Source organism: Nothoprocta perdicaria, unplaced genomic scaffold, assembly GCF_003342845.1.
Source record: "Nothoprocta perdicaria isolate Ctin4 unplaced genomic scaffold, notPer1 scaffold_22, whole genome shotgun sequence".
Lineage (NCBI taxonomy): Eukaryota > Metazoa > Chordata > Aves > Tinamiformes > Tinamidae > Nothoprocta > Nothoprocta perdicaria.
Window position 1 is genome coordinate 3249246 of NW_020455415.1, and position 11347 is coordinate 3260592.

At 39.0% G+C, this 11347-nt stretch overlaps 1 protein-coding gene across 1 annotated transcript in view; it reads right to left on the bottom strand.

The window, feature by feature from the left end:
• Positions 1-10844, bottom strand: part of MTM1 (myotubularin 1) — a 30310-nt gene extending 19466 nt beyond the window's left edge. Inside the window, exons 1-6 of the mRNA XM_026038967.1 lie at positions 10619-10844; positions 4430-4501; positions 3386-3458; positions 2261-2355; positions 1647-1757; positions 567-668 (exon numbers count right to left, since the gene is read on the bottom strand). Coding sequence (XP_025894752.1) covers positions 567-668; positions 1647-1757; positions 2261-2355; positions 3386-3458; positions 4430-4492 — 444 coding nt within the window. The 5' untranslated portion in view covers positions 4493-4501; positions 10619-10844. The remainder of the gene's footprint in view (positions 1-566; positions 669-1646; positions 1758-2260; positions 2356-3385; positions 3459-4429; positions 4502-10618) is intronic.
• Positions 10845-11347: the final 503 nt, after the last annotated feature.

The following is an 11347-nucleotide window of genomic DNA, read 5'->3' on the forward strand; positions in this document are numbered from 1 at the left end:
AACAACAACAGATCACTGTCTCCTAAGTTTGTTCGCTGCTCAGCTCCTTCCATAAGATGTTTTCCCTGCCATAAGCCTGTGTAAATTCATTATATTATTATCTACTGGTTATATTATTCATCAATAACTGTCAACAAAACAACTTGGCTTACAATGTCTACTCGTCCTAAAGTAAAACTCTTAGTGTTTCACATTTATAATTGCCTTGGAGATTGTCCAAAGGTTTAAGGCTTTCAAGAAATCAAACCGTGCAAATACTATTTTACTACTCTGATTAGGGAACATAACTATCTGTTGTTTTTCAGGAAAGAAAGCAAGCTGTACAGTTCAGAGGATGCTTACTGTACACTAAGAACAGCATATTGCATCAGTAATTTTACAAGTACAGAGACAAAAGAATTCTAAACCTGTAAAACAAAACCACTAGTTCTGCACAGTTTATATTAACACTAGATTATGCAATTATCCTTTTTAGTCAGTCATGCTCTCTGTTAGTAAATTAAGCAGCTAAAGCTATTAGGCAGCAATTCTGCATTAAGATAAATCAATAATAAATGACAACTTACCAAGTTATGTGACTGGGGAAAAGCATGTTTTGTGAGGACTTCAAATATATCTCTTCTACTGTGCCCTTCTTGTTTTAATGCAAACCTTAAGTTTCTCATATCCTAGAACAATGACATTATCTTTTAAAAGAAGCAAAGCAGCAAGGTACTTTTATTTGATGTATAAATGCTATTTTATACTCTAAACATGATTTAGCATCTGCTTGCCACACACTTCAAACTGTTGTGAATGTTCAGTTTTATCTCCCTATTCCATGAAATAGGAGAGAGCTTATGACTTTACAAATAGCTGCTTCACATGCTGTGTAGCGAAAATAGAGTTACACTGCTTTGATATTAAGTCATCACAAGCGACTACCTGAATCACTGAAGTTTCACGGCTTATTGAATGATTGTGGGAGCAGAGTTACTCCATGTTTCCAAAGTAAAACATTGCTAATAATCTGACTAGGCTACATTGCTTTTTTTTTTCCTTTCAGTTAGTTAGTGTCAGGGAAGAGAAAATAACCAGGCAAAATGTGTACATTAACTACTGAGAATAAACAGGCTGTACATATATATGCCACTAAAGAGTCAAAGGCAGGACCCTGGATTATTCAATGGGAACTCCCCCCATAATCCTATTTTTTTCATCTTTTTTTTTTAAAGACTAAAAGAATAATGAAGATAGAGGTTACATTAACTTTTTACTGCCTTTACAGTTTGCAAAAGCCTCTCACTCCTTTAAGCACTGGGTGGCTCTTCAAAGATTTAAAGTTTATGAAACAATAAAATTTATTCAGAACCAATAAAATATATGAAGTAGTGCAGGAATAATGCCAGTTTACTTTCCCCAGCCCAGTTCTCAAACCAGACTACTGTGCAAAATGACCTGCCATTCATCAATTAGGGAACGATCAATCCGTCTCTAAACACCTGCACAGACACAATGGTAAGCTGCCCTTCATGCAAAAGGTGCTTCCAGTTCCAAAAGGTTCTTTTCAAATGCAGCTGTGAGGAGTATATGGTTTCTCATTGCTACAAATGGATGAGAAAAAGAGCACATATATTGTCTTGTATTGAATTAAAAGAAAGTCTTACTTTACACGTTATATCTAATCCATAAGAATTCTCTCCTCTGCTTGAGGCACCTCCCATTTTTTCAATCCTTGAAATCACACCCAAAGGAACATTCAACACCACAACTGGGTCCTACAAGGAAAAGTCAGGAAAGGAAAGGATTACTCTGAAAAGGAACTCAGACAAACTGCTCTTATGCACTCTACAATAGAAATCTGATAGGAAAATACAGGAAACAAAACACAGGAGTGTTTCTGGGTTTGACTGAGTCTTCCCTCTCAACATCTCTAGGAAGTCTGCACTCTGCAGGTTTGAACACTTTTACATGCACCAAACAAACGTTTTATGCCAAAAGACAGTTGGTAGGAAAATAAAAAAAGGTGAGAGTCAGTTGCCACCAGAATGATCTTAATTCAGTAATCTTAAATCCTTTTTTTTCCTTTAAACATATTAAAGGGTCAACAGCTCATTTTATTCTTTCATGCCACAGCTTATCAAACACTACCATTCCCTCAAGCCCCAACAGCCCCATAAACTAAGAAACAAACTAACTGACCACTAGGTAGATAAAATGCAGCAATAAGATGGGGGGTATTAATTCATCCCATGGAAGTAACTGGGGGCACACTGCTCACCGTTTCCACACTTCTTAGGTACAGTCTGTAGTTCGTGATGTACACTCGTCCTTTAACAGGGCCATTGAATGGACACATATAAATTACATCCTTGTCTGTAAAGCAATACAACATTTCTTCAATATTATGAAATAAAAACAGATTTAAGCACAACAATTAAACAGCAATAAAATAAAGCTAATCATGCTTAAGAACCACTCTAATAAAGTGAAAGAAAGGAAAAAGTATAAAATTGAATTTTGTCCATCCAAAATGTGGACATTTCAAATACTAAACTTGCTTAAACTCTCCTGCTTGATTTCAGTAGTCTTCCTAGTTACATTTGCTTTCTACTCATTCTTGCCCCATGTGTGGGATAGTGGGACACAGAACAGCAACTTAAATGCCTCCTGCGATTACTGCTCTGCACCATTTAATATCCCAGAACAAAAGCAGTCTTTTGTTGATAATATTATGTCTTTTAGCGCTCTGCAGACAGTTCTCCTACACTAAAGTATAGTTCAGGTTGCAAATTTTTTTAATGGAACTCTCTATCCTGAAGAGAATCACTGCACTTCAATTTTTCAACCTCTTTCAGCTGCATTCTATAAACAAACTTCTGTGAGTGAAAGCTCCATTCCAGGAAAAGCCTCAACCCAAGTGGGATGCACTGCTTGCCATACATTCATCTTCCTTGTGCTACAGCATTAATACATGTCAGGGCTGCCAAGTGCACAGTGGTTAAGTGCCTGTCATGTTGTGTAAAGGAAGCATGAGACTGCACGTAGCCCAGCTATGGATTGGACTACAGTTACACACGAACGTGCAAGAGATCAAGGCACAGCGTGTGGCATATTGCACTGTCTTTTGAATTCAAAAACATTTGAGGGAATCTTGTCACTAGACACAAGCTACTGTACATATGATTATCACACATCTTGGCATTTCTTTTTACTAGAGAATCTACATGTGAAAGTCAAGAATCTAAATTTTCTAAAGGGATTATTTGAAATATATGAWATTTTAATACAACTTACCACTCTGTCCAATTAATACCATTATTAATTGGTATTAATAATTAACAGTCCAGTAAGACACATGTATGGCAGACTCCTTCAACATTAACTGCATTGTACAACTTCCTACCTGTAACTCTAGTTTCTCCTGGCAACCGAGGTATTTCCTCATTTTGTTCCCAATTAGTTCCRTCTTTTAGAGTCTAAAGAGAAAGAGGTACAACAGTAGAACATGTTTTATTTGCAACTGTTTTAATTTTCAGATGGAATAATCTTAAAGGGAATGTATTTGAAAGATCAGGCTTATTCACAGTAGAAATATACATATGAAATCCATAGAGAAAAAACACTACTCTCTTAACCCGCAATTATTAAATATTAAACATTGAACAGAGCTGAAACATGMGCATGCTTTAATTTCTCTCCTTCCTGCAGGATAATTAAGTTGCATTAAACTGGAATTAAATTTATATACCACGAGTGCCAGAGAAGTTTTTTTATCTTACATTTTCCTGGAAAAAAAAGTTTGCTCAGCTTAGAAAACAAATCAAACAAAATCACTTGAGCAATACATTCACAACCACCACATATAATTTACTTATTTGTGATTTTTGCATGTTCAGTACTTATTARAAAAGGACTAAAAAGGTTAATCTTGGTTTTTAAGATCTGTTTTCAAAATATTTAAACCTTTAGAGTATGTTCTGGCACAGAGGTGGTATTTTACTTCACCTCATAGCAGCCCAAAGCAGAGATTAATCTTTTAGCTGGCTTTAAGGTGAACACTCCCCCTACATATCAACATTTTTAAACTGGGCCAGCCACACAACTAGATAAAACTCAGCTGCACTACGTAACTTTTGTATAGCCTAGATTTGCCAAAATTGCAACAAATCTATGGAAAATTTCAATGTAGAAAGCAAAAATACCAACAGATTAGTATATTAGAATTGGTTTCATAACTTAAGATTATTTTTCTCAAGCACATTGAAATATATTAAACTTACTTGGTTGACCRTATTTAAATAATAAATATAATAATGTGAATAATAAAAGTAAATATTCACATTCAAGAAAAGTGCCATCCAAAAATAAACAATTTTGGATTTAAATACGAAAGGTGATGATCTCTGCAACATTCAATTTAAAAACATGAAAAATACGTTACACTCACCCTTTTAATTGAGGAGCTCTCCAAAGAGTTTGAATTATATTTAGGKGTTGATGACGAAGCCATAATGGGTATCTAATGAGAAAGCACAAATTGGAGACTTAAAACTTCCACTAGGACTACATATTGCTTACAGGAGATGTTTAGRCACTGAAAGTCTGTGGGTAGACACCAAGGGCTTGCAAGAGTATTCTGCAAAATGGCACCAATTAAAAAGATTACATGACTGTAGCTCAGGCTTTGAGCTACAAAGGCTGTGTTTATAATACAGATTAATGTGACTCCAGTTGTATTTTATAATTCAGTTTGAATACTATTGCTAGTCAGGCCAACAGAAATTACACAGCTTGTTTTAAGTGACAGGATATACATACTAGGAAACAGTCTACTTGGAGTATATATATTAAAAAATTTCATTAGAGAAAAAAGGAACAAACCTGGAACTAGGAACAAATACAGTTATTATATAGCTCTTGAACTCAGAAGATTCTCAATACATTCAAGGGTTTGGGGAAGATAAAGAAAACAGGAGAGGAGAAAAGAGGAGATCTGCAGTACTTGGGCATTTAAGCCCCCTCTTCTCTCCCCCCATCTCCCCCACTTGCTCAAGGGACGCTTCAGAGAACCCACCAGGAGGGGGAGCGCGCTGCCTKCCGCGCTGTGCAGCCTTGGGACGCTTCAATAAAAAGGCTCTTTTCAGATTTTTTTTTTTTTTTTTAAATGGTACTGACTAAGGACAGAAATGCGTGACTCAGAATTAACCTTTTAAAGCATTTCCTGGTGTTGCACATGGAAAAAGCTCATATTCCCAGTCCAGACGGCACCTCTGTAGTCCCCCTTTGCACACCCTTCAGGAAGCTGCCTGGGCTCTGGAGGGGTCTGTGCTGTGACTCCAAAGGCACAAAGCAGCCTTGCTGGACACAGATGCCTCCGTTTTCTCCACCAGGGATAGAAAGCAGTTTTACTAAAGCCATAGAGGATGCACAAGCACCAGGGGCCACAGTGTCCTGGATTGTACCAGGCACTAAAGTGAGGCTGCGACTACAGCCCTTCACCCGGCACTTTGGAGACAGGATCTCTTCCCCCATGAGGACAGCCACGCAGTGAAAGAGAGACCCGGGAAAGTTCTGCAATCACCATCCTGAGATGCTCTTAAAACCCAGATGAGTAAAAGCTCTGAGCAACCTGGTCTGAACTCAGAGCTGACCCTGCTTCCAGAAAGAGGCCAAACAAGAGACTTCCCAAAGCCCCATCCAGCCTTTGGGCAACAGATAAGATCAAGTTCTCTTTTCAAAGTACTGACAATCAAGGATGTACCCTCAGAGAGGTGGCTTCCTTTAAATAAAAGGAGCAAATATTTTCAAAAGCTGTTTTTAAAATGAACATTAAATATTTCCCTTTATAATATTATTTTTCTGACAAATTATAGAAGCAGGTTCTGGCAACCTGCCAAGGCAATATTGCCAAGAACAATCCAAAGGCATCCTCCATCACAGGCTTAAAATAGCTGCAACTTTCTCATTATTATGGAGCAGCAGTAGTCCTTCCACARAGAGAGAAAAAAAAAATCTTGCAAGTTATTTTCCACTGTAAACATGTTTTATTCCCCTCTACCACCCCTATAGACTTGCACTGAGTGAAGACCGCACAAACCTCAAGCCTTCTCAGTCCTGAAACAGAGCCCAATTTGCCACAAAAACCTAAACCAGACAACTTTGCTTATGATGCTCTTCAGTTACAAACAGTTGAACGCTTTTCTTTCTTGGAGAGTAACAAGAAGTCAAAGTAGGTTTTTTTTGCTAGCTTTAACTTGAACTAATAAACAAAGCTTTGTTAAAGCTATCAGAACTTAATATAGCAACACTACCAAGAAATGCAGGCTCCAATGATCTTAGAATAACAATTAAAACAAGCTACTCGGGACCTGTATTTGCATTTTTTTTTTTTAAATTATATTTATACTTGTGCTTCCTAGGATTCATGGGAATAGAGCCACAACAACATTGGAAAGGCTGGGCACCAAAAGGCAAATTTTAAGGAGGTAAGTCAAGGATTCCGTTGACTTTTACAAAAAAAATAATGCCCATGCACACAAAGATCTGCGTGAATTCCAAAGTCTGCCAAAAGCTTTTGAGAACTAAGAAACCAGAAATGACTAGCTAATATTCCCTTAAGGTTCTTCACTGCCAAAACACTGAGAGTGACAAAACAGCCACCACTCACGTCTGTAGGTCCTCTCATGCTACCTACCGTCTTAAGAAGCTACAAGATGCACAAGGTGAGGGAAAGAGCAAAGAGAAACAGGGAGGAGGTTCTCTCACTACATCCATCACCTAGCTCAAACTCTCCTGCATGCTTATTTTTCCTTCAAGACAGATGCACCTTGGAAGACCAACAGATGCTTTTAAGCCTTGTAAACCACAGCAGCCCCAGGAGTCTAGCTTGGTGTTTAGGATTCAGGAAGGAATTAAGCYTCACTCAACATTTTCATGGGCCTTCTAAGATGTCTTTCACCCCAGAACTGCACCACGTAACTTGCAACCATTGTACAACTTAGTCTTCCTTAAGCCGACTTAAATCTTTATGTGCGCTAAAATATCAGTACATGCCAAAAAGACAGCAACATCAAAAAGATCTGAGATCAAGCAAACCACGTGAAGTAAACAGCTGTGAGCACTGCTTTCCAGGTACTTAATATTCTTGACCCTCCATCACTGAATTAAAGAGTTGGGAAAAATCTCTTTTAAAATTGTGTCTATTCATTATTTGATTCAACAACATCGTTGACAGCATTTAATGTAAACAAAAATATTTCATTTTATATAACCTATAGCATTCAACATTAACTTGSAAAGAATGAGGAAATGAAACTGCTAAGTTATTACACACAAAAGAATCTGAGTAAAAGGGCAAAAGATTATTAGAGTGACACCCACAAACACAGTTATTATATACATAAGGGAAACTGGAGAGGGATGAGCTTCTTTTTAAGGCATCAGGTTTATCAATATGATGAAGCAAAGCAAAGACTGAGTGTACATGCTCTGGAAGCACTCCGATTACAGTGTCACATCTGTAACATGACATGAGCTAATGTCAGTTCTCATTATCCTGTTCCAGGTAACAATTTGTGCAAAAATCCATTCACCTCCAAAGCTCCTAAAAATATAGATGCTAACCGTATTCTACCTCTCTTCACTATTCAGCTTTGAAAGTATTCAGGAAACAAAYAGAGCACTTGTGAAAAAGTGACATTTACAATTGGACAATTATTTAATTCTTGAAGGAGATCAGGTCATTAGATTACTCATTCAAGATCTGCAATTCAGTGCTGGTATAGACAAAAGTGAAGTAATTTTCATAGTTACACTCCACAACAAATTATAAAGTGTTTCAAAGACAGAAGAGTATTAGAGATGTAAACGATTTTTCACTGTGTTTGAGACGCAGGAGCAGGTTCGTACAATTAGATGCGAGAAGCTGCTCACATCCTGACTCAAACAGAAAACGAAAAAGCAGATTTACAGCAAGGTACACCAGCATTACTATACCAAATAAAACTCTCTAACCTTTAATAACCTTCTGGGACAGTATAAAAACACTGTCTTGTGTTTCCTCAATAAAACTAAAAGCATAAAATAGGTTCAAAGTCCTTAAAAAAAAACATCAGTGCCTTAACTACATAGAAGAGAAAATAATACGTAGGTTTTCAGAAATAATATGCAGAACAACTCTAGGAACATGAAAGTCAAAGTGGAGGAGGGGGAAGAGGGCAGGAAGGGAACATAAATCTCGAAAATAAATACATAAATAAAGCAACAGTCAAGCACAAGCATCTCCAGCACTACTGTTTAATCTAATGAAATCAACTGTAGTCATTCACATCATTAAAAATTAATAAATTTTAGAATGAGATATAAGCCACAGAGAGACTGCATTTGACAACTGAAAGACAGGATAGCAGAAATCCCCTAAGTTTAAAAAAAAAAAAAAGTTAGAAGATGCAAAAACCTTTCAAATGCAACCTCTCAGTAACGAATTCTGCTGTTTCAGAATTTCCCAGTAATGAACTCTGCTGTTTCTGCATTTCCCCAGGTGGAAGCTCACGTTCTGGACTTGATCTTGCCACTGGTGGCTCTCCTCCCCTTCAYGTCCAAATTGTGTTCTCCTACCTGCAGAGACCTCCTTATCTACATTGTCTGGGGAAGCACATGAGCTTTCAAGTGATAAAAGCCTTCTAAATTCAAGCCATAACTAGAACAAAAATCACGTCAGCGTTACAACTCACAACAGGATACTGTGCACATAGAACATATAAAAATAGAGCTAGCATTTGGCCATGTTGCATTGAGCTTTAAGTGAGTTTATCCAGCTTACCATTAATGAACAACAAACACATAGCTGTGTTCTAAAGAAGAGTACCACGTGGAAAAAAAAACTGAAATCTAGAGCTACTTGTTTGCTAGAAGCAAATTCTCCTCCAGACAYGGCCAAACTTAAGAAAATTGGACCGCATCATCCTGCTGCTGCCAGTTTTCTGCGAGGCTGTGAAGGGAAAACCTTCAAATCAACCTGGGAGTGCTGTATTTGTTTGAGAAGAACCAGAATTGACACCTAAAAAAGCCACTTTCTAGTTCCCGAATACAGCCCATATTTAGAGGGGCAARTCATTGCCACAACCAACTCTGCATGAACAACAGGTGGATATAAACAACCAAGCGACTCACTGCTCATACAGCMAACAAGCTAGGAGGGCACCAGCTGCCACGCTGCTCCTGTTTTAGGGATATCATCAGAGCAGGTAGTTTTGAAGACATTGATGAAACCCAATAATGAATTCTGCAAACATAACCACAGAGCTGAAACCAGCAAGTTTGCCAAGTGTTTCCCAGCACCACTAAATCTCAYGAGCCCCATCACCCACAGGTTTCTTAAACAAATCAGCTTGTAGCCTGCACTGAAAGCCAGGTATTAAATTAGTAATAGTTGGAGAAATAAAATAAAATAAAAATCTTTTCAGTCTTCCTTTAATGCCATTTCTTTGATTCTTCTCCCATCTCCATTTGAAGACTTTTTTTTTATCGTCTGATCCTCCCATAGAATTTGATAGATACTCCCACTCTAATTTCAAAACAAATCAACACCTTCTGCCCACTTGTACTCATTAGTTTTCCTGTATTTGTCCTATGTACAACATCTTTCTTCTGCATTATTACATTTTTTTTTATTTTGATAACTCTGAGATCTCCAAAGGGGAGGTGGCAATCACGTGAGAGAATAAGAACAAGCAGTAGGTCTCCTTTCACATATGGAGCCCTCAACAGCAAACAGAGTTTATACCTAGCTGGATTAGGGAGCAGTGCCAAGGCAAGTGTTTTGGGGAATCATTTGGCAGGTTACCCTCAGAATCAGTAATATATCTATAGGATGCCTATTCCTGCAAGCTGATCCATGACACTGTAAACACCCCTCAGATTATTTTCCCTACTTTGCATCCCCTGCAGGGAACAGATACCTCCCACACTGTCAAAAGCTGATGCAGCTGACAAGAATGCCTATGGGATAGCAAATACAGCTTCAAAGTTTTCTATTAAGAAAGCCTTCAGCTGCACTCTGCTCATTCTTCTTGAAAGATATCCCCTTAGGCCACTAGAGTTCTATTACTAAAGATATAACTGATGATTCCACAAGAGAAATGGAAATTATATCTGTTATACATTGTATAAAAAAAATCCTACATTGTCATGGCTGACGTGACATCCCTTTTATAGGCTTTCCTCCAACTTTCCTTTGATAACATACAAAATTGATGTACTCGACTCATTCCCTTTCATGTGCTATGTGTAGTTCTCAATCCCTGTACAGCAAGCATTCCTTCTCTGAACAAACACTGCATTGAATAACACGCTACCATGGAGAAAATACCATTTTGGGKTTGTCCCCATTTGGAAGGGAAAAAAAAAAAAAAGGTAAAAAAAGCAAACACAGCTCTCGAAGCCAGGAGCTTGTTCTCTGCATCAGTCAGCAAGAACTGAGCACGAAGAGAAGCTTCAAATTCACACAATTCTAGCTGCTGGATGTGTTCTCCTTTAAAAACACACACACAAAATTAAAGATTTACAGTTTGCTCTCCTCATGCTGAACCTGCCTGTTAAAGTAACTATTACTAGTTAATATTGCAACAATACATACCAAGACTGTTAGCACCAGAGTTTGCCGGGCCGTAACGATGCTGCAGGTTGTCTCATCAGCACTTTCCCTCCACGCAACCACAGAAGAATAAACAGCGCAGAAAGAAAAGTCTGCATTTTATTGGAAACACATCTTTATCTCACCTCTTGTGACTTCTGCCGCATGCCAAAGCTACGTGCAACCAGAAAACCCCCTGTATTAATATGTCCTATGCTTAGAAGCTTTTWAAATACTTTAAAGTTAACATCTTTTTAACCACCTAAACCACAAAATAACATTTTTTTAAAAAAAGAAACTCTAGCAGGAAAGAGGCTGTAGTTTTGTGCACAGACACCTCTCAACCCTAAGACCCCTGCCCTGCACGCCTGGTTAGCGACAAACACACACGGCTCCCGGCAGGACCGGCACCGCTCCACCTAGGAACGGGTAAGCGCGCTAGGCCAAGGTGCTCCGCACAGAGGCACAGGTTGAGCCAGCGGCTGTCGCGACAGGCTGAGCTACAGGCGAACCGCAACACCCTCCTCAGCATCGGCGCCACTTCAACTTTCCCGCTGTGTTCCAAGGGGAAAGCGGGGCCGCGTCCCCGCCAGAGCGGGCGCGGGGGCCCCGGCAGCCGCTCCCCACAGCGGCACCTCCCGCCCCAGGCCCTGCCCGCTGCCAACGGCCGCCAGGAACCGCCCGAGGCGGGAGGGCCCCCGCAGCCGGGCCGGGGCCCCGGGCCGCACCGGC